The sequence below is a fragment of the Struthio camelus genome, chromosome 3, assembly GCF_040807025.1.
Source record: "Struthio camelus isolate bStrCam1 chromosome 3, bStrCam1.hap1, whole genome shotgun sequence".
NCBI classification, from domain to species: Eukaryota; Metazoa; Chordata; class Aves; order Struthioniformes; family Struthionidae; genus Struthio; species Struthio camelus.
Window position 1 is genome coordinate 37,393,451 of NC_090944.1, and position 24,156 is coordinate 37,417,606.

The window sequence follows — 24,156 nt, forward strand, 5'->3', positions numbered from 1 at the left end:
ACAATTACTTCCATGTTATAGTCACAGAATTTCAGTTTTCTTGTACTTTGGATTCCATATTTAAAAAAAAAAAACAAAGAGAGGAAGAGCATAATTTTTATGTGTTTTTTTAATCAAATTTTTTGAAAGATTTTGGATCATGATTTCTTATTTGAGAAAGGTCAGGTACTTGAAAATTTGCAGATTACTAGAAGCTCCATTTTAGATATATTCAGTATCAATATATGTTTAGATACAGGACTTTGATTCAGACTCTTAGGTAACTAAAATAGCTAAGATAATATTTTAATCATAAAAATAAAATATTCAAGACTTCAATCAATCGTCATCTAATAAATTACCACTGATAGCAATGAAATACTGTTTATGCAAAGACTCATTAAAGACTTTCTTCTCTTCATTTAAGTTATTGAATGCCTTTGATGAAAATTAAATTTCAAAGTACATAGATTTCTAATTAAGTAGAAACTATTTCAATGCAAAGATTGTTCTTGTTTAAAGTAATCATTTTCCGTATACTAGTGTAACCATAAAAACATATACAGAATTCTACAAGTTGTTTGGTGAAAGCCAAATGGAATTCAAATTTCCTGATTTTCCACAACTTTTATTTTTGGTCTTTGTTTCAAACAAAACAAAACACCGTCTTCGCCCACTTCCCTTCATACTTGGTTTAACCTATAATTCTCTTACAGTCAATGTTATCATAAATGATATATAGTAGGATTAATCTGATGTAACTTTAGGCAAGTCAGTGTTAGGTAAATAATCTAAACTAATCATGTAGACTTCTACCTCTTTGGGAAAGAGATGCCTACCTCAGAAGCCAGTTTCCCATCAACCCCTAATACCTATTTGAAGATAGAATGCCTGTCTTTACTGACTAGATCATGGGCTTGAACAAGCCACTTTACTTTTAAACGGCTAAAATTAGGTTATTTGAAACCTCCGTATGGAGTCTACAATTGATCTCATTAGTTCATTATGGCCTGTAGATGATGTTATGCCAAAGAGTAGTTATTCATTTTATTTTTAAACATATCTGCTAGTTTAACAGACAATCAGAAAACAGTAGCAATCTAAACTCAGCAATGGATTCCGTTAGCCATTCATCAATGTACTTTTGATATACTTAACTTTTTGTACTAACCTTTTTGTACTAACAAAGTAATCTAGAAGGGGAAGAGCACCCAGTATAGGCTGAGGAATAATCCTCTAACCTGTCTGTTATCTTAGATATGAGTACAGAGAGATCTGAGTGCAAAATATCTTTGCAAAGCTTTATATATCGCATTCAGTGGCCTGAATTAGCACTGAGAATGTACATATATTTATGGATATCTCGTTAAAACTTGTTCAAACTGGGTAACACTATGTCTACTCCTGCAGCCAGAAAGGATTAGGTATATTCAGACTACTTGTTTTCAGAGTATCTACAGTAATATTTCTATCCTTTGGAAAGGAGACTTTAAAATTAAAGCTGGATGATGGTAAAATGGTAAATTAAATATTTTATCAATGTGGAGAAAAGATTCATATTTCTTGTATCAGTGAGATAAATCAGAGTGACATATCTACCCTAAAAAGCTGATAATATGATCTGAGTCTGATGGTCCTGGACATTTATTAGCCTTGTATTTCTTCAACTGGCAAATTGTTCTGTCTGTGCTTCCTGGAACAGACACAAAACAACTAACCACTCAAGCTCATTACATTATTACAGCTAATAGTAACTTTCATTTTGCTGATCCAGCTAGCCCAGAAGTTTAATTTTTACTGTTTCAAAGAAACCACAGCCTATTAGTAGGAACTAATCAGCTCTACAAATACTTCAAAAATGGACTTATTGAACAGCATGAAGATAAGTGGAAGTTCTCTGCTTCCTTTGCTTTTCTTCCCCTATAGTTTATATTAGATGTTTTTGCATTCTAGTCTTCTCATAGGACTAATAATTGAAAACATCCTCCCTACATGGGAGCAATTTTCTCTACTGGAAATATTAACAAAAAGGAAATTTCAAGAAGGCCAGATGCCTTCAAAGCTTTCCTGTGTGCAGCAGACCTCTGGGAAATGTTGCCTGTGCTCAGCTTAAATGAGGGAATATTTCAGTTTTAGTGAACACGACATGTAAAGAAAAAGCAGCATAGATGTAGAGTATGATTTCTGATCCATTCCAGTCACATAGTAGCTACGGGTGTCAAATTTCTAATGCTTTAGTTCTGACTACAATTTGCAACTTAAATCCCACAAAGCAACATGAGCATTTTCATTATTGGTGCACTGGGTAATGCTTAAACATCCTTACCAGTCTGGCCTGCAGCAGAGTCAAATTGACTTTCTGAAGTAGAGCTTTCTGCATTTTCAGAAGTTGCAGGTAATCTAAGATTAGGTTGATCCACATCACTTCCTTCTGGTTGTTGCTGATCAGACCCAGCAGAGCTAAGAAACAAAAGAGGCTTGCTCTGCTGCCCCGCTCCCTGGTAGTGAAAAACAGGGTGCTTTTGATTCTCTTCTCCAAAATGGGGACTAAAAGTCTCAAAGGATCTTCCCTGCTTGTCAACTTTCTCCCTTGGCTTCAGAATTTTCTGAAAAAAAGTGCCACCTGCCTTGCCATTGTATTTGGGCCCATGATTAAGCAAAGGACCTTCGCTCAACAGGTTTTCCAACTCTTCCAAAGTTTGTTTAGAAATTCCAGGTGCCCCCACAAAGGGCTCTCCAGTACCGCTTCCTTGCGTTGCTACAGAACTGTCAGGAGAACTTGCCTGTGTCATACAAAACTTGGCTGCTTCTTCTGTTCCCCCACATTCATCCTCTTTATTCTCTGTCTCTGTCCTGTCAGTGTTTCTTTCTCTATTTGGTATGTTGAAGCACTCAGCTTTCTCTTTGTCACTTGCAGGTAGTACTTCCACAGGCAGATCCATTTTAGCTGGCGTATCTATTTCCTTGTGTATTTTTTCATTCATTCCTTTCCCAGTGTCAGCATTTTTCTGGATTTCTGCTGTTCCCCGTGACATGTCTTCTTCCATGTCACTGCCAATATGGCAACTGTCACTACACCCTCTGTCTTTTTGTACTGGAGGAAAACTAGCCAGGTTTTGAAGAGTCTGATCTGATGATGGTGGTTCTGAATGACTAGTGGTTCCTTGAAGATGATACAAATTTAGGATTTTTGAAGAGTTGGACAGCTCCATTTTCTCATTTGCTAATGGAGGAACATGCTTTGCAGTACCTTTGACTCCCTTTTTCTTTCTGAAACCACATATATTGTTGCCATCAGCTTCATCGTTGCCACTTCCAGATATGTTCTGCAATGAGTAAAAAAATACACAACCAAATAATGTGCATGAATGAAATAGAACAACAGGGGAATGGAGTGCCACCACCAACAGCATTTACCCTGTGGAGCTTCCATTATTTCTTGCTCATGGAGATCTCTGGAAAATTACTTACTTAATTCTACTATTTGGATAATATTGCCTTGCAGAATTCTTTTTCTTAAGTTGTAGAAAAAAATAGTAAAAGATCCTTTCTTAATTGAATTTTTAGGTAGATTTAGTAGATCAAAATATAAGACAATACACACCGTGTGACATCATTTGTCAAGCAAATATGCCCTTTAAATGTGGAAAAAATGTACTTCAGTAAATATATTTATTTATATTCATGCTCATATTAAATGCATTTATATTTATAAACGAAACATCCTAAAAACACAGAACACTGGCAATCCGTATGGACACAGGGACCGAAACCTGAAAGAAAAAAGCAGCTTTTAAAAGAATTTCAGATTCTAATTTGGCCAAATAACTGCACATGAACTCTCAAGGCAGTGGTCAAAAAGGCAAACCTGTGTTTGGATGTGTAAACAGAAAAGAATCAGAAGACAAAGTTTATCTTTATCTATAGCACTGATATGATTTAGACTGAAGAGCTAGGACCAGATTTTAAAATGCGTATACAAAAATACAGAGATGACAGTGCAGAAACAAGCTGCAAAAATGAATCCACTTGCATTAACGATAATAATATCAAGAAATGTCCGGATGATCTTCCCTTCCAAAGGTCCTGGAGTGAATAATCTGATGGTGATAAGGAAAAGAAGAAAGGACAGAAAATTAAAACCAGTTATATTCAAAATTTTTAAAGGGCACAGATTTTTAAATTGTGAGTGATTAATTATTCCACAAATTACCAAGATAAGAATTGAATTCTCCATCTCATAATGTCTCTTAATAAAGACTCTGCAATATGGTTTAACCAAAATTTAAATCATTGGATAGCCGATCACAAATTGTTATATTGCTGACATATAGCTACTGAAGTATGTATTTAAGACTCAGCAAGCTAATCAAAAATCCTTTGTTTGATTGGGTCAGGCTGGAATTAACACCTACAAAATCATTGGGAAATCAAGAGATATCCTTGTATCAGCATCTTCAATATACTGATCATTCTTTGCCTTTTCCCCAGAAACACAATCTACACTCTCTCCAATTTCTGAATTTTCAAAAGAAGTACAGATCTGCACAAAAGCAAACGGAATGGCAATCTGGTTAAGGCAAAAGAGATTCTCACTGGCACATAAAAGCATTTAGAAGAAAAGGCAGCAGCATCTAAGGCATACATGGAAGGTAGCAGCCACATGGCTTCCATTAAGATCATTAACACTTTCCTTTTTCTATATTATTCCTCCCTATTTTCTCATTATGTTCACCCATTATGCTATTTTCCATCATTATCTAGTCAAAAAGGCATATAAGTTCTCTCCTAACATAGAGCTCACAAAAATATTTTCTAACTCTCTACCTTGCTTTGAATTTCTGTAATGTGCTGCACTTAATATTGCTTTAGGCGCTCACCTGTGAATTCCTATCAGCGTGGAAGGTAGCTGACTGCCAGCTCTTTAGGTACGGGAAGCGACTCTGCCTAAAACTCCCGTGCACGTATCTCAGTAACCACTTGCTTATGATGTCTACGTGGAATCATATATGGTTACTGTGTCATACAGAATAGAAACTTTTGCTTACCTTGTTTTTAATCCTCACATTTTAATTAATCTCTTTCTTCATCAAAAAGCTTTGGTGTATTCTCATAAAATAACATTTGGTGTATTGCTGACCCCTTTGCACATTCACCTATGCAGAGTAGGCCTAATTCTTACAGCTCTGCATCATTACAGAATATGAATATAATGAAGCAACCCTCCTGAATAATGAAGCAACCAAAAATTAAGAAGCATTTTAACACCGTCATTAGTAATACAAGAAAGTGAATGAAGCTGCAGGAGGAAGAGCGGGAGTAGAGGAAGCAGTGTCTGCGAAATGGAAAAACTCAAATCAATTTGAAATTAAAAAAATGTTTCAAATTAAATTTCTAGATCTATAAAGAAAAATTTTCGAAAGAGAAAGAAGAAAAGAGAGTTCCAGCTATGAAAACTATAATCATGAAAGATCATATTTTTTTAATGAATTTATGAAAATATTTCCTCTAATACATTTCATGGCAGAGATTGCAATCATTAAAATATGTGGATTTCCTCTTTATGAAGACTTCAGAATTCCTTTGTTTTCTTTGAAGAACTTGAAACCAATAACATATTCATAACAACATCTACATTCTGTATTATAATGCATTTCCATATTCTCTGATCAAAAATAACTATTGAAAAATTGGAATGGTAAATAACAGGGAGATGCATGACCCAGCTCTGGCCTTACATCCTTATTGTAGATCTCTGAAAAATATTCAGCATAATGACTGAATGAAAGCTGAGCACACCTTTAAAGTTGTGTATAATACTCACACTCTGTGGTCAGAAAAGGAGTAGTTTGTGTATCAAACATACAATGTCGGAAAACTGCCTGTTTACATAATTAGCCATCCAAAATGCTTTCATGAACACAGGTTTTCTATAGCCACATTATAATCCCTGCCAAAACAAATTCCTTCTGAATAGAAAAGAGCAGGACAAGGACTGACCGCTTGTAAATTTGTTCATGAAAACATTCATTTGTAGTAGAACATTCTAATTGCTAACAGGGGTATGGTACTCTGCAAAGAGCTTATTGTCCCTAAAGAAATTGAGTGTGCTACCTCATTTTTATCATAGATGTGAAAGGGGAACTGTACCTCCTGTGCTTAAGCAAAAACACTGAACATTTTTACCTTTAAAGAATAAAGAATCTTGCATTTATGCAGAGAACAACCTATGTATTACTTAAGATCCTCAACACAGGTCACACTGAAACTTTTTCTTTGCCTCTGCATAAGAATTTCTTCACTTATAAATAAATTTAAACATGTATGGACTTTCACGTAGAAATCCTTTATGGTATTTTCGGCAGTGAATTAAACAGAGCTACATTTGTTGCAAGGTACAAACACAGCATTCTTGCATACGAAAGACAGGCATATTCATGAGTTCTGATTCTGTGATTCTGAGTTATGACACAGGCTTACTGCCTAGTAGTTTATGTGGTGCCTACCATCAGAAAAGGTCTAGTACCTGAGCACAGAGTGGAAAGCACCTGGGTAATTGCAATTGTTTAAGAATTCTCTCTTTAACTTTTTGTTTGTAGAAAGTTCTGTTCACAGAAGAAAGGGAAGATCAAGTAAAGCAGCAGCTTGAAAGGGTTACAGTAGAAGTGAGCTGGATACAGATTGTTCATTTCATGGAGCCATGTGTCCTGCTGCTCAGAAGGAAAAGCAAAACGGTCATGGCATTAACGTGGCAAAGGTAAGTTCTAATTACTTTTTATTTCATTGCTGAATATTGCTACATTTTTGTCACTGTGTGGAAACAATAGCAGGAGATACTTAAGGTACCTGAAGGTTCTTTTTGGTTCTCTGCAAGGTGTGCTCAGGTAAAGCTGGGTAGGAGGATGTAGAAAGAAGCAGGAAAATGGGAAATGGATCCAAAGGGTAGAGGAGTAGGGGATTGTCTCTCCTCCTCCTATACTATGAAGCAATGGAAACAATCTTGGAAATTTTATCCAACATTTGTCTGATGAGTGGCTTCTTTTGGGATCATTCATTTTTTATTTGCTTGCTTTCAAATATTTACTGGCACCCTGAGTCAGAGGTCTTGAAAGCTTTGGAATTTGCTTCTCTTTCCTAGCTTGTGAACATTCAGGTAGTATTTCAAATATTCTTGACAGAAAAATTATGTCGGAAATTTAAACAGTGAAAGCCACATTAATTCAACAAATCTGAAATTTAGATTTTCATTCTAAAACATGTATCTGATGTTAATTGTGATTGATAGGTATTGGTACTCCCCCAAATTCTAACTTCCACCCGAACCTCTTGCCCCAGTGCTGCAATGCCTGCTGGTACACTGATCCCCTGTGGAGATTTGCAGTTGGTAAGGTTTTGGTAGAGGTGTACCAGTCCAAGTCCCAGCATAGCCAGGAAGAGCAAGGATGGAACATACTTAATTTCCCATTATTGACAATCTCAGCTTATATAAATACCAGTTTTGCTTGTGTTCAGCAGATATCTCATGTCTCACTTTGGGTGCACAAGAGTCTGGACGTTTGTGACTATTACCAGAACAAAATCATCAAATTACAGACAACGCGTAAGGGTTACGCTGATGTATTATAGCAGTGTACTAAGGCAGCATGTGAATAACCAGAACACTAGAATATCTTTCCTTTTAGTTCCTTTATGGCAATGGCAGGTGGGAAATTGAAAGAATAGAGGACAATATCAGCAAGCAAATATATCAACACCGCACAGACGAAATTGTTTGCTCTGCTTAACCCAATTACATGCAAGTTCTGGCTTGAGGACATCCTCAAGCTTCTACAGCTGATAGACATTTTATATCTTATGGTAACACAAAAACCATACATATAAAAAAATTTTTCTTAATCAATTTGAGTTTACTTTTAAGCCTTGAACAAGCTCTGAAGTGGAATTAACTATATCATGAAATATAGCACTACAAAAGGTAGTTCATCTGTAAACCTGCCAATCCACAAGCTAAAACAATCAATCTGAGAACATTTGGAAATGTGAAGCATTGCCTTCGGGAGGAAGTGCTGAGAGTTCTGTGTGTGAAAAACAGGTGAAAATTCAAGGCAATTCTTGAACTTTTACCTTAAAAGGATTCTACAGATGACTGAAAATATATCTGTAATGCTGTACAAGACAAACTCAGAGGTTGCAGAGGGATGTTTCTATTTTTCTCCTACTTTTTGTTTGCTTCATGACCTCCGGCAAGACTGCAAACACTACAGGGGTTTATAAAACTCTCTCAGAAATGCATTGACAAAAAGAGATGGGGAAATGAGAAGAAAGCTCACATGATAGCATTTGAAAGGAAAAAAAGGACAAAGAGAAAATAGTTTAAAAGATTCCCTGAGTAATCGTAAATGAATAGCTGCAAAAGGAGTTCTACCACAGCAAAAAAGGTGAAGGAGGCAACTATGCAGTGGTAGCAGGAGCTATTGTACAGCTAATCAACAAAAAAACCTAATGTTCTTGCTACTGGATGCATGCACTTAGCAAAATGCACTGGCTTCTCAATCATGTTCTTGTTTTCTGTTTTCTTTCATATTATTAGCCTATTTAACTGATCTTAACTGAATATTAGGAGGTCAAATTGCGATGTTCTCATTCCTCAGTTGTTGCTAAAGATTTGTCAAGGATAACAGATCCATTTTGCAAAAAAAGTCAAGATGTCAACATCTGGTGTTACTAAAAATTAGAAAAACTAAAAATTCCACATAAATAGACAAGTAAAAAATTTAAGTTTTACTAGGTTGAAATTTTTGTTTATGAACAGATAAACTGTTTCACTTGGGTTTGACTTTGTTTTTTTAGCATATAAAACAGTGTTATCAGGTCACCCTTTACAGCTTTCTCGGGCTGGTATGGTCATTTTTAACTGATCTTTTCTTGTAGCAACAAATCTCAGCAACGAGAAGTCAAGTCTTAACAAGAGATGCTCCTTAAGTCCTTACAAATAGTGCACGTAAAACATATATACCAGCATCCAGTTTCTTTCTTTGACTCTTCCTCTGGCAGATGGAAAGAATTACCCTGCAACTTCATACCAGTATCTAGGCAGCAAAGGAGGAGAGGACATTGGAACAAAATGTCTGCTGCTGTAAATTAATGCTGCTTCACTAAAGTCACTGGAGCTACACAAATTTATACCAGAAGAGAATCTGGCCCACTGAATCATACAGAGCCCCAGAGAACAATACAAACATTTCCAGGGGGTAATTCCAGGCACAGAAAGGGATTTTGACTCTCACATGTGCTGCTAGAACTATAAACAGACACAGGTAGTTTGCAAGCTAGAGACATGGAGATCACAACTCGTTGCCAAGATATTGCTGTAACTAATTTCTCTCTCAGTGACCTTGTTTGATTAAATGGTTCTTTGAGAGTGATTTACTGCTTCAAAAATTTCCCAGTGAAGGACCTGCAAGTGGCATAAATATTAGGTACGTCGACTATTTTGCAGTTAGAAAAGCTGAAGTACATACTTGCTATAGGTCACAGGGAGGTGTGTGGTAATGTTAGGAGCAGAAAAAAAGTCTCCTTGCTTCTCTGAAACTTTTAAATACGCTCCAGATTATGTAATGTCCTTCATGTGAAAATGAATGAATGAGTTTAACTCACAATACCTTGCCATTTATTTTCATATCTGACATCTGCCTTTATCCGTTACTCCCATCCAAAGCCTTCATACTACATATGCAATTATTAGATTAGCTTCTCAAGGTCATTGATTCTCATGCTGCTTCAGAGCAGCAGGGTTGTCTTTGTCATGATGGTGAGGTTACTTGCAAATTCTTTCCCTTGGACTATGCCACCCGCACCACGTAAAAATTGCCCTAAAGTAAGATCCAGTCCTAAAATGAAGAAGCTGATCCTGCCTTCACTGCGATTTTAGACCAGAATAGTACACTGGTGGTGTCATCTCCAACTTGTCGCAGCGTAAATGAGATCTAAGAGCAGAATCCATTTAACACTTGATTAATCCTCTGTCTGAAAAATATTTGGAAGGAAAATGGATTTAATGATCTAAAAGACTTTTATATCTAATTTCTGTGACTCATTTGTTATACAAAGACGGTCCAGGAGGCAGTCAGTGACTCAAAGTAGGTGTATCTCTGGCGTATAAAGTATTCATTTGTTTGCCTTGATAAAAACGTCTAGTAGCCTCAGGAAGTCTGCCTGCACCATTATTCCAAGCCACATTATATCTTTCTCATTATTTTTAATGAGATACTTCAAATTTATTTCATGTTTTCACAATAAGATCTCCTGCACCCTGTTCAAAATAACAAGTAAAAATCCACTTTTACTTTATTAAAAGTTTATATTGCAACTTGAGGATCAGAATCTGTTTTAAAATACACTCATACAGAATCTGAGTAACGCCGTTTAGATCAGTAGAACTACTCAAGAGAGTCACTTTTTAATTCAGATCAAATCCTGGTCCACAAACTACAGTTCTTTCATTTACATTAATGAAGCCAAACTGGTTTCCCACAAGTGTTAATGGGATCACATTTTTGAACTCTATTTCTGTTACTTTTGATAAATTTATAAATGGAAGACATAAGAAGTTAAAATGAGTCAGATGGGCTTTTCTAAATTAAACGTGTTTATAGGCTTATACAATAAGTCTTTCTTTGACCTGCATCTGATTCAGAATAAGAATTGCATGCTCAGTACACATGTATGAAGAGCCTTGCACACAAACTACAATGAGGTATCAACTCACTTGAAATTTTGGAGATGCAAAAAGTATTTTATATCAGTATGTTTGTTTGGAAATCATTCACAATCAATTTCTTACCTGCTGAGAGACATCTTCTTTTTTGTCCATGTCCACTTCATTCTCGTTCAAGTCACAATCAGAAATGGCCTAGTAAAAATCTAGTAAAAACACATCCCATATTTATAGCCAGAGTTACAATAAAGGTTAGTTAGAACAGAATTGCTATAAAGTTCTTTTCCCAGAAGGCCATGGCAGATGATGAACCATAAAGAGCAACCCTAATGTGTCATGGCCAAGAGCACAGTTTTCTGGAACAGTGTTAAAAGTAGTAAACTGACAAACACACATTATTAGCTGACTGCCTGCCTGGAAACAAAGACAACTGAGCATAAAACTGTTTTGCTCAACTTTTTTCCTCACAAAAGGTTTTTGTCCTGTAATGAACCATTTTTATTCTGGAATAGAAGCTATTGTCAGTCTCCTTAGAGGAAAAACCTATATTGGGCATTATAACAGCAACTTATTATTGAGGCACACGGACAGGAATTTGAAAGGCAACACACATTGCAAGGACAGCACATAGCACTAGCCTGTTATTCCACGTGCTTGTATGTTGCTAATTAATACTGGAGGATGTGGTTGTATTAGAATTGGGGGTGTCTTTTTTTTGCATCAGGCCTCTAAAAGATTTCAAAGATTAAATAGCTAAGCTTGGCTTTGTTATACTTTTCTATTTATCAGATTTAGCATGAATTCAAATGATTATGTTTAACTGACATTTCATCTGTTCAAGTCCCTTTAGCTGACATAACATTGGAGGAGGAGTGTACTACGTGCACTTACAGCAGGACCCCTGGCAGCTGATCACTCAATAAATTGATTTAAATATCACATTAAGAATAGCATTTAACCCTGGCAAAACTGCAGCTTCATTAATTTCTTACACTTTTTAAAAATGAAAATAAAAAATTGAGTTTGTTAAAGATAATTCATAAAAAGAATGACTATGGGTTATGAGCTACAGCTCACAAAAATCTTGGGCATCTTCAGTGGAATTTAGAAATAGGAATGCTCAAGTCCACAACTGTCATTCTGAAAATCCTTCATCATCTTGAAGGCACTGAAAGGCCACAGCTCTTAACTTTGTGACCGCAACTGCTTAAGTCCTGTTATTACCCCTGTTCTGAACTCTATCGCTTGTCCCAGACAGAGCAGGTCAACAACTGGTTAATTCCAGAACTGTATTACTATTCCATAAACAGGCTTTCTTTTAAACACCTGACATTCTGTCAAGCAGAAATTAAAAAAGGAACACCTAGCACACACTGGTAGGACTGTGCTCCTGAAAGACAGACGGGATGGAAGTCAGCATTTTGCTTGCAAAATGCTACTCATGACAGTGAAGCCTGTGTTCAGAATACTTTTTCTAAAAAATTGCCCTCAGACTGTCATCCTGCAACAGTTACCACAATTGCACAGATCCCTTTCTCAGGCAACTGATAGATGCTACAGACCTGTAGCTTGTCATGTGGCAGAGCTGCTTGTCACTATGCTTTGATTAGCTGTGCCAAGAAGAGAGCACTTCTCAGTAGGATTGCTTAGAGAAAATACTGCGAGAAACCAGAGGCCAGATAGAAACAGGTCTCCTGGCTCTCCAGCTTTTCATTTTGAATGCAAGCCTAATAAACTTCAGCTCAAAGTTTGAAAAAAGATACTCCTCAGATAAAAAATCTCATTCATCAGAGCAAGAAAAAATTATTCACAATGAGGGTGGTCAAACACTGGAACAAGTGGCCCAGAGAGGGTATGGAATTGCCATCCTTGGAGGTATTCAGCACTTGACTGAGCAAGGCCCTGAACAATCGGATATAACCTCAAAGTTGACCCTGATTAAGGTGGTGGAGCAAATCTGATGACCTCCAGAGATCCCATTCAACCTAAATTATTCTATGATTTTACACCTGATTCATTCATTCATATTTTTTATTAATTTTCACTACATTTTTGCAAGTATGAAGCATCTCTATCATGCTTTCCATTCTATTTTACTCTATTCTGCTAAAAGTCTGTCACAGGAAGACACAGGAAGACAGTTAGGATAAACTATGCCTTAAAGAGAGTACTGTTTGAGACATCAGTCTTGAAAACACTGTGAACACTTGAAAACAGTGATGAATAATGTTTTCACTAGCACGGGAAGGATAAACTGTTCCCATCTCAAGTGCACATTAGATTCTCCTAAAAAATACTATCTCATTTTGTTTTGGTTTCTGGATAGAGTGAAATACGAGAAGGATAGTATTCTCTACCAGTACATGTTTATGAAATGCTGCTGAGTTCTGTAGAGCTATGCTGATCAGAAAAGCTGAGAATCTGATCCAGAAACTGATGGAAACCCATCCACACGCACCATGACACACAGAATATAGCATAGACAGTAGTTTGTTCAGTAATTTCCCCCACATCTCCCACCTTCACAAAGAAAATAAACTCAGCCAATTCTATCGTTTCTGCACAAGGAATATTCTTGTGTTTGTAAAGAATTTGGCATCTATATATGGATTCAGGAATAAATTTTCTCTCACTAAGCTTTTTTCAAAACTTGCTTTCTCACAGACTTTTTGTATTGCTTTGTAAAAACAAACTTCCCCACAATCTTTCCCCCAAAAAAGTTCCAGAGACAAGGGCATCCTCGAGGGAGATGAGAGGGAGAAGTATTTTGTTAGTATCTGGTAGAGGGAAGGGAAGATAAAATGAACAGGATCATGTTTATTTTGAATATATCAATGTGTTCTGCTTGAGAGGCTTTTCTCCTAAAAGTAGGCATACTGTGAATGATAGAAAAGTTGATAATTTTACAGAAATTTGGTATACCTAATTGTAGTTGACTGTGCCTAGAGTGAATGGCCACCATTACATGAGATGTAAAGTTAATTGGCCTAGAAAATGAAGACAGGCAGAAGACTCTGTTTCAGAGTCTCCTATAAGTGATGAATTCCAGATCCTTGGAAACCCAGTGTAGCAGCTACTTTGGCCACCAAAGAAAGAGTCAGTCTGAAGTAATGACTACTGTTAGATCAGGGAAGCACCTATGAGAAACATCCTTGCCACTCCCATGACACTAACACTGATTCCTGGTGGATGGAGAACCTGAGTAGACCTGCCCTTCCAGGTGTTCCTCTACCAGCTGCCTCTCCCATCTTCTCTCTCCTCCCCTTTTTCCACTTCTTTCGATTATGGAAACACCCTTGCCAGGCTTCAACCCCTTATGTCGTAGCAGCAAAATTCAGTTTATCTTTCTTGCTCAGAAACCTCAAGATGGTCTCAGTCCTAACGTTAACAACATAACATTGTGCTAAAAAATGTTTTTCTAGCTTATACTAGCTATGAAATCATGTTTAACATTGTTATTAGTAAATCCAGCTCCTCAAGGGTGTGTACCGGGTAACCTAATATTTTCATAGATACATGTTCTTTGCAGCATCACTGGACAGGGAGCCTCAAAGACCTGCCCATAAGGGGCGTTCTCTGGACGAGGAGCAGAGACTTACACAAAATGTTCCTTTTCTTTTTAGAATGCACTACTGATAGCATAAGTTTGCACAATTCTTTGATTTAAATATCCTGGGCTTCAGCTGTAGTTTATCAAATATTAATCTAAAAAAGTAGACACTTCATAGAATAAATATAACATATACCAACCATGACAGAAGCAATATCTTAATACTTTAACTACAGATATTTTGTATGCAATGTTTGTGATGAATAAGTGGTAATGAGAAAGTGGAAACTGCTCATTATCTCATTTGTGGCTCTTCAGTAGCTAAAAAAGACATAGTTTCTCTGATGACAGCTATTGCAAAAAATAACTACAGATTCAGGGGATTTCTCTGCTGGCTAGCTGCCAATAACATCTCTGCATATAATTTGCCATCATCATGGTTTAGAACTATTCCTGATTCTAGCTAATGATGTCAAGTTTTTTGCACTTGTTTTCTAAACAAGAGATAAAAATCACAGCTTGTAATCTCTACCCAGTCAAAGTGGTTTTCCAGAAGGGAAAAATTCTTATATATTTTTATTAAAAATTGGTTTAAATAGGAAAGAATCAGGCCTCAGGCATCCACCAGGAGACTCTTTTTTTCCTTATCAGTGAAGGTTACCTTCAGTTTTTAATTTCAGGGGGTCCTCTGAAATGTCTAAATTTTTCAAAGGAAACTTACCAGAACACAGATTTCCTATCTGGGATAGGTCCTACATAGTGCCTGTGGCTTCCCAGGTTGAAGGAAGGGAGGATTACATACCGTGTTCTGCTCATGGGCCTGGAAAAATTCTCAGAATAATTTTATCACTTCCTTTTATGATCTAATTTTTATGGGAAGTAACCATGACCATTTCTAATTCTTGCAGGCATGCCAAAATATGCCTATCCATCCCAGTTGGCTTCAAAGTAGTCTTCTCCTTAGGGATACCTAAAGTAGGTAACTAAAGGTTAACAGAGGAAATGGTCAAATGGAAAATTGTTTCTTCCACTTTCAGAATGTTTTTTTAAAAAGTCATTTTAAAAGCTTAAAAGTAGTAGCATAACATGCTGAGATTTCCAAACAGTTGCCAACCGGCTACTGTTAACTAACATCCACGCTACACTGCACTATACAGCTATACAAGCTAAGATGGATTTTGCATAGACCTATCTCAAGAGCTTTTCATTACAAAGACTCTTGAGCCCCCCAGTTCCTAGACTGGCAATTACATAGCCAGCAAAAAGAGATATTCACTAAGTCTCTTCCTTACCACCATAAAGCTATTAAATGCTGTCCTAACACCTAAAGACTGGCATTACAAACCTAAAAGAGAAATCTGAATGTCAAAATCTCTTTAGGAAAATCTAACCTAATGTGTTCTTTCACCAATAGGATATATTTCTGTTTTTACCCCTAGTCCTGTGCCTTGCCATCATTATAAAATAACACTGTATTTTGTCATGCAAGAAGAGTCTTTTTCTTCTCTCATTCTTCACAATTGACATATTTTTCAGCATCAAAACTTGAAGAAGACTTCAGCCAGTTAAGCTCCAGTTTATATGGCCACCTAGTAGAAAGTACAGAAACAGAAAAATAATTAGAACTTGCTGCCGTACTGATCCTTACTCAGTTACTGTAGCTATCTTTCTGCTAAGCTCTCTTTCAGGATTTTTTCACATGGTTTTTCTTCCAGCACTTTCACAACTGCCTTCACTAAATATGATTGCAATTATCTCATATCCCCGCACTAATTGCCCAGTGCCTCTTTCTTGATTTATACACCTGTTAGGTTGCTAGGCATGCTACTGTGAAGAGCTACTCACTCCACTATTTGCAGATGGCAAAAGGTTGGCATAAATGGTACTCACGGACAAGAAGAGGACTGAAAAATTGGCCTCAGGTGTGTTTAATGAAGTTAAGGTACTTTTTGTATGAATGCCATCTATAAGAAACCTTATCAACAGGTAATAAGCATTTGTTTCTGCTCATAAGGACTGAAATTGTCAGAATTGTTGATTACTGGAAACTGTAACATTATTTCTACTTGAAATGGTGCCTCAGTGTATATTCTCCATCATTTAAACATTAAAGTGAAATGCCAGACATTTTTATACCTTTCCCAGTTCTTGTTCTTTCACGTATAAAATGTGCAAACAAAATATAGGGACCTCTTATTCATTTTATTCCTGAAATCACAGCTGATTTATTTGCTAGACTGAAATTTAAAATTACTGTTCAAATAATAAAGAATCACTGATTAGGAGATCATGAATAGTCTGTCATTCTATGAGTTGAAGTGATATCTTTAAATAAACAGCCAAGCCCTTACAAGTTCATATCATCCCAAATAGGAAGGAATCATTTTTTTCATCCTTTCATTGCTTCCTCTATCTTATTAAGTGACCTGTTGCTTTATTTTTTGCTTTCTTTCTTTGTTAAAAATAGAATTTCTCTTCCACTCTTGATGTCAGGCTGTTCTTCATATATTAAATAGAACTCTGGCCGAAAGTCTTTCCTTGTACATCAGCTTTAACTTACAAGGCATTTTACTTCACCTACTCTTGCATACACCTGTCAGTGAGGTAGAATCTAAAAAACAAATGACAGAATACTGTTACTGGTTTTAGACAGGGGATGAAGAATATTAGATTGGAAACAAAATGAAACCATAGCTAGAACAAGAATTCATGCTCCACTAGCCCTGCTTCATACGCCTTCCTCCCCCTCCTTCACCACCACTGTGGCAACACACACTCCCCTGGCAGTCACATGCCACCGCAAGGCAGATCTTACAGAGGCCAAGCAGTCGCAGAGCTGTGCAGCAGCTAGAAATTTGGGTCAGTCATTTCCCACGCCTCTTTTAGCACAGCCGTACACTAGAAGGCCGCCTGCCTCACTGCATGAGCCCATGCACAGCTTGCCACACAATTCAGTGCTCAGATATGACTGTATCCTGCAATGGGGTCTGGGGATGGAGACCAGCAAGCAAGGCATGAGATACACCTCCCAGTGAACGTTACGGCTGCACTGGCCCCTGCAGACTATAATTAGCAATCTGATGATTAAATTAAAACAGGATAACAATGCTTGAATTTCTAACCCTGCAAAAACTTCATGCAAACATTAGTAACTATATTCCAGTTTTATACAAACATTAGTAACTATATTCCAGTTTTATAGTTATCTATATAAGGCTGTCTAGCTATGGCACGCTCTTTGAGATAAACAGGAAGAAATAGCACAGCAGAAGCACCAACACCATCTCTGCAATAGCTGGGATTTTGCACATTGATCTACCATCCAAATCCCTGGCAGATATAACAGATCGCACTTGACTCATGAACACAAGTGTCACAAGCTGAAATGCTGTAATTACAGATCATTGCATCCTCTGTAAAAGTCCTGCTAGCTCATTCTAGAATCCCACTAATTTGGGATGGCCATGAACCCATGCTAGAGGAAGGTTAGACTCTTACTACTGGCTGTCAAATGAACCATGACCAGTACAACATATCTTGACTCTTGTTATCTAGCATATTTTCCCCCGTAGCTTTTTTCTTTTCCCCAGTCAGTCTTCAGAAGCCAATTCATTTTTTGCCTCGCAAATCCATTCTACCTGAAGAATAGGATAAATTCATTACACTTCAGCTGCCTACAAGTTCCTATGCCTCTTGCCTTTGCCTCTTCTATGCCCTCCAGGGTTTCACAATAAGATACCTATCAAGCCTTCAATTCTCCCTTGGTAACCTAGGCACACAGCCCTGCCTGCTGTAGAGAAAGGAGCAAGATGACATTAACTGCCTTGACCTTCCATTTAGACTTAGGAAGGGAATTTGGGTAGGTTCAACAAATGTCATGGACAGAATCACAGAATCACAGAATGCTTGAGGTGGGAAGGGACCTCTGGAGATCATCTAGTCCAACACCCTGCTCAACCAGGCTCATCTAGAGCACATTGCACAGGATCACATCCAGGTGGGTTTTAAATATCTCCAGGGAAGGAGACTCCACAACCTCTCTGGGCAACCTGTGCCAGTGCTCACTCACCCTCACAGCTAAGAAGTTTTTCCTCAGGTTCAGACGGAACTGCCTGTGGTTCATTTTGTGCCCGTTGCCTCTTGTCCTGTCGCTGGGCACCACGGAGAAGAGTCTGGCCCCATCCTCTTGACACCCTCCGTTCCCACACTTGTGCACATAGCTTCAGATACTTGTACACATAGCTACTTGTACACATAGCTTCCAAGTTCTTCTAGGTCAAAGCAAACAGCAGACTTCAAGCTGCCATTGAAATGCATTAATACTACAATAAGAGGTGCTCCATGGCAGTGTAGTGGTAAAAGAAGAAAGATCCTCCAAGTACAAGAGGAACAGACTGGTCCAACCACCTCGCAGCACACAAATATTTCAGCCTGCTTGGTAGATGACTTGTCAAGTATTTTTGATGAGGGAGTAGTGACTGTTTCATAGTATGGGATCACGCAAATCTCTGAAAGTAATGATGTATTCCACAGGAAAATTAGGAAGCTTAGTACCTATTCTGAGACTGTTAACAATATTCATGCCAGTCATTCTCTAGGTGTGAATTTCCTAATTGCCTGTCCAAAGAGTATGTGTACATGATCAATAAGCAGAAATTAATCAGTTCTACTATTTTAATTTGTTCTTATAAATTCACGCAGCTCAAAGAATTCAACCAAAAACTGCATATTTGCCCACACTGTGCACTTGCTTGTAAAAAAATCTGTAGTACTTGCTAACTTTTGGGTCTTTCTTAGGTTACATCTAGAATCTTAATATAAACTTAAGGGAAATTACCTTTAAGATTATCTCTAGAACAATTTTTAGCATTTAACAGATGAAAAGGATCTCTGCACTGGTTGATTATACTTACTTTAAACCTTTGTGGTTCTGCTGATTAAAATTTGACCTCAGCTTTATTAGCCTGGTTAGCTAGATGCTTTTGATGTGTTTGCACTATTGCACTCTAACCCCAGCCTTCTTTATTTTTATCTCTTCAGTAAATGTGTCCACTTTGAAAACAAATTCTCTTTTACATTATTTCTATACAAGTAACTCTCTGGGCTACCTCTTCTAATCATATATGTTTATTCCCTTTTCCCTAGTAGATTATTTGTGCTGTTCAGTCAGAAAGAAGCACATATTTTTCATTTGTTCAAAAACATAGTCAGCCAGGATACTGTAGATATGGTTTTAATTCAACCTGTGCCTGAATGTATTTAAATGTATAGTTCTCACCTCCATGCTAATTCTCTCAACAATTAGGCAAACAACTGCTGTTGCAACAGGAATGGATGACAAAGGTGCTTAATCTTTCTTGTTAAAATTGTTCCACTCGATGTGAACTGATTATAAATTCATTGTGTCGGATAAAGAGATGTATAAGCATAATTCTGTTTATCACTGGTGAGGGACTCCTCTAGACAGAGGTGCTGAGTTTAATCACTGCCTCAATGAAAATGATACATTTTATGTTGAATTCTTTTCTATCTAGCCTTTATGCCAAGAGGATTTTGAATTCTATTAGCACAGATGGTGTAGGGTCCCTTCCCTTTGAATGGATATTCTTTCACTCCAAGAGGGTTACACTGTGACCTCAGTTGCACCAGCGGAATCCAATGACATCTATAGGATTTCACCTAAATAACTGGGATGACATTAGCAACTATACCTCAAACCAAACGGCTCAGTACTTTTAATGGTTACATTAAAAAAATGCATCAAGGGCCTTTCTCTTCTAGCCCCCATAAACACAGGTCTGCAAGCAGTAAAGGAAGGATAAAAGTCATTCTAGCTATGTTTAGTTTCATTTGGACATACATGGTCTACAAATGCTTTCCTGACTAGGAACAAGAAATCTAAACCAATCAGAAGAATACAGGGGGAAAATGATCACAGTTGTAAAAATGTAACTCATATGACTTTACCTAAAATTAATCTCTGAAATTTAGGTTTTTTTTCCATGGATAACTGAGATTGGAATATGGTTTTGAATTGTCATGTTTTCTTGAATTCCCACAGGAATTCCCCATAGTGTAGAAACATATTCTTATCAACACGGAGAGATATTATGCCAAATGTCACAATAACATTTGCATTTTCATGGTGCCCCAATGCCTTTAGGCAAGACAATTTGAGAATCTTAGCATTCATTTGAGATATATATTTCTAGCTCACATTTTCAAGAAAGCCTTGAAAGCAAGCCAACACAAGAGGAAATATTTTCCTTGAGAGTTTGGTTGTTTCAGGGTGGGGTTTGTTTTGTTTTATTTTTGTAAAGGCATGTGCTATCTAAGCCAGCCTTAATTAATAAACAAAGGTTTGTATATTGTATGTGAAATCACTTATGACTTCATTTCATGATGTTATAGTTCAGACTCTGTCATGCCCAGCTTTGCCACTGATACTAATGGGTCTGCCTCATTTATTTCAGTGACTGAGTCAACACTTTTTAGTCCATTCTGATCTGATCTGCACTGCGGTCTATAGAGCGCAGACCTGACCACTTACTGCACTGCTGCATTAGCTCCTCTGCTACCCACACACCTGAATTTCCTTCCAAGTGAAACAAGGTCAAATGGGGGATGACATACACCTGCTTCTTGTCCTGACATGAAGTTAGGACACTACCAGGAGCATACCCAGCAACTAGGACTGAGTGGCCCTCAGAGTATCTTTGTCCTGTGGTTAGTTTCAGCCAAAAGAGAGCAGTATTAGCTTTATACAGGTTAGGGTAAAGGAGGGTAAATTATAAACCATCTAAAAAGGAGGATTTAGGCAGAAAAGAGGAAACTTAAAACTGTACTGAAGTCAGAATCTATTGGGTGCTATATTCTTCCACTGCAAGTGAAGGTTTCTGTCCCGCATCAGTGTGATAGAGACTGAGAAGAAAACACATCATGTTGTATGTAGAATGAAATCCTTCTCTTGGATTTTACAGACCAGCACCCAGCAGTCTTTGTCCCATAACAGTCATCCAACTATGGAATGGACTGGGTATTGTAAGCAACATATAAACCCCTGGTCAAGTTGGCTGGTTTTGCAACAAAAATGCCAATTCTTTCTGAGTGAAGGAAAACGCTACTTACAATGCCTATTAGTAGGGTCAATGAACGATAAAATAAGAGGGTCATAGCTGTCTCAAAACCTGTTTCACCTAGTAATTTATATGTATGGATGATACTGTATCCCTTTGATCTGTTAACCGTATAACAATGGAATTTTTGGTTCACTTAAATCCTGTCCCCAATGATCCAAATATTGTCCTTTTATATCTTTCATCATGTTTCTTTATAGAGAAGGACACCCTCAAAAGACCCAAAGAGCATAAAAAGTAATGCTGAACATTCAATATAATTCTCATATAAAGAGGATTTCTACCACAGGAAGCAATGTTTGTTCCTACGCCGGTTACAAGTGCTCATGTTCTTAGATACAGGGATAAACAGTAACCTTTATGTTTTCAAGGTTGAGCTCTGGGAATTAACTGTGTGTTTTTGATAGCTTTAATGAAAGTTATGTGACTAGAAGATTATTCAGCTCTGTAAAGTCATCACACATGAGCCTGGGGAAAAAAAAGCTAGGGCATCTGTGAAAAGATGTGGCTTTCTAGTTAATTCAAATATGCATCTATAGCCATAATATTTATCCTTTTTTATTCATAGCTGTTCTTGGCATTTTTTTTAATCTGGGAAATTTACAATGATTTTAGAAACAAGTTCCAAACAAACACCCTAAGTGATATAGACACTCAGCTTCACCCCAACTACTATGCTTGAATGAACTTATTTGATTACATTGAAAAAGGTGAATATATGACCCATTTACACCAGCCAGATGAGAAGGGCACTACATCTTCTGAAGCGCTGCAGCAAATAGTTCAGCTTAAATCAGAATCATTGTTTCTATACTGATCATCCAAAAATGGCCTAAGAAATAGAGCATCTGAAAGTAGGTCTCCCTAGTGTTTTTCTTCAAGGTAGGTAGGTAATCTTTCCTTATCTTTACACAACTTTAAAATCCCCTTTTCCCTTGCGGAAATGACTTTTCAAAACACATTTCTGACCATGCTCAGCCAGACCTGAAACTAAGTACCTGAAGTCATACCAGTGTAGAAAAGGTAAATTGCTGCAAAATGCAATACATACTCTAGTCTTAGTCAGTAGACTCCATAGGTGCAAACGGACGTAGCACTAAGCCACCTTAAAGGTAAATACCGGTAACTGGGCATGGTCAAGGCAGACTGCAGCAAATGGAAACGGAAAGAGAGAAATTAAGTAGAATATCAGAGAGCTCATGCTCCATTAGCCTTTCTGTGAGTTATTTTCCCCAAAATCTAGTGCATCTAGTGCATCTAGTAAATTCTGCTGCCTTTACTCCAGCAGCATTTGTAAATGTTCTCAGGTAATAGGTGAATTCCATTGAAGCTAGTACAGCCGCATGCAGCTAAACTTAAGAGATTTTGACCCAAAACATTTTCTGTATTTTACATGTTTTAAAAACATAAAATGGTTCATGTAAATGGTGCCTATGAAAAAAGAAACAACATACAGGTGAATCCTGAAGGAATGAGGCCTTTTCAATTATTTCATTGACATCGGCAGTCAAAAAGTCTTCCAGACAATTACAGAATCACAGAATTACAGAATGGTTGAGGTTGGAAGGGACCTCTGGAGATCATCTAGTCCAACCCCCCCTGCTCAACCAGGCTCATCTAGAGCACATTGCACAGGATCGCGTTCAGGCGGGTTTTGAATATCTCCAGGGAAGGAGACTCCACTACCTCCCTGGGCAACCTGTTCCAGTGCTCACTCACCCACACAGGAAAAAAGTTTTTCCTCATGTTCAGACGGAACTGCCTGTGTTTCAGTTTATGCTTGTTGCCTCTTGTCCTGTCGCTGGGCACCACCGACAAGAGTCTGGCCTCATCCTCTCAACACCCTCCCTTCAGATACTTGGACACATTGATGAGATCTCCTCGCAGTCTTCTCTTCTCCAGGCTCAACAGGCCCACCTCTCTCAGCCTTTCTTCAGAGGAGACATGCTCCAGTCCCCTCATCATCTTCGTAGCCCTCCGCTGGACTCCCTCCAGTAGTGCCGTGTCTCTCTTGTACTGGGGAGCCCAGAACTGGACACAGGACTCCAGGTGAGGCCTCACCAGGGCTGAGGAGAGGGGCAGGATCACCTCCCTCCACCTGCTGGCAACACTCTGCCTGATGCACCCCAGGAGACCATGGGCCTTCTTGGCCACAAGGGCACACTGCTGCGTCATGCTCAACTTGTTGTCCACCAGCACTCCCACGTCCTTCTCTGCACAGCTGCTTTCCAGCAGGTCAACCCCCAGCCTGTCCTGGTGCATGGGGTTCTTCCTCCCCAGGTGCAGCACCCTGCACTTGCCTTTGTGGAACTTCAGGAGGTTCCTCTCCGCCCACCTCTCCAGCCTCTCCAGGTCCCTTGGAATGGCAGCACAGACTTCTGGTGTGTCAGCCCCCCCCGTTTTGTATTATCAGCAAACTTGCTGAGGGGGCACTCTGTGCCTTCCTCCAGGTCATTATACAAAAGGAATATCAGAACAGAATACTAAATACCTAACCTTTCAATCTCGGCAAATATATGGAAATATATATGCAAAATAGTTGTTATGTTCTGTACTTACATTAGGTGGCACTATCCTCACAGATTTATGGTTTATGTCAAAAGCAGCTGTAAAACTGCTTTGGAAATCGAGTATGAAATACCTTCATACAAAAGGTACTTCATTTGCAGTGAATAGGAACATCTTAAAGTATTTAGACAAGCAAAAGTACTTAGTTTCAGTGTAAAAGAAATATCCTGCACTGTGAAGAAATTCTGCAAGGAATAACTAGCAGG

The 24,156-nt window shown here is 37.9% G+C and overlaps 1 protein-coding gene across 12 annotated transcripts in view; it reads right to left on the reverse strand.

The window, feature by feature from the left end:
* The window catches only part of LGSN (lengsin, lens protein with glutamine synthetase domain), a 103,808-nt gene that overhangs the window by 12,187 nt on the left and 67,465 nt on the right, over positions 1 to 24,156 (reverse strand). For 6 of the 12 annotated variants that reach the window (XM_068937457.1, XM_068937458.1, XM_068937455.1 and 3 more), the window contains 3 exons: positions 15,680 to 15,835; positions 10,823 to 10,902; positions 2,306 to 3,305 (listed from right to left, as the gene is read on the reverse strand). In XM_068937457.1, coding sequence (XP_068793558.1) covers positions 2,306 to 3,305; positions 10,823 to 10,852 — 1,030 coding nt within the window. In that variant the 5' untranslated portion in view covers positions 10,853 to 10,902; positions 15,680 to 15,835. The other 6 variants (XM_068937462.1, XM_068937460.1, XM_009687045.2 and 3 more) reach the window with 5 other exon arrangements.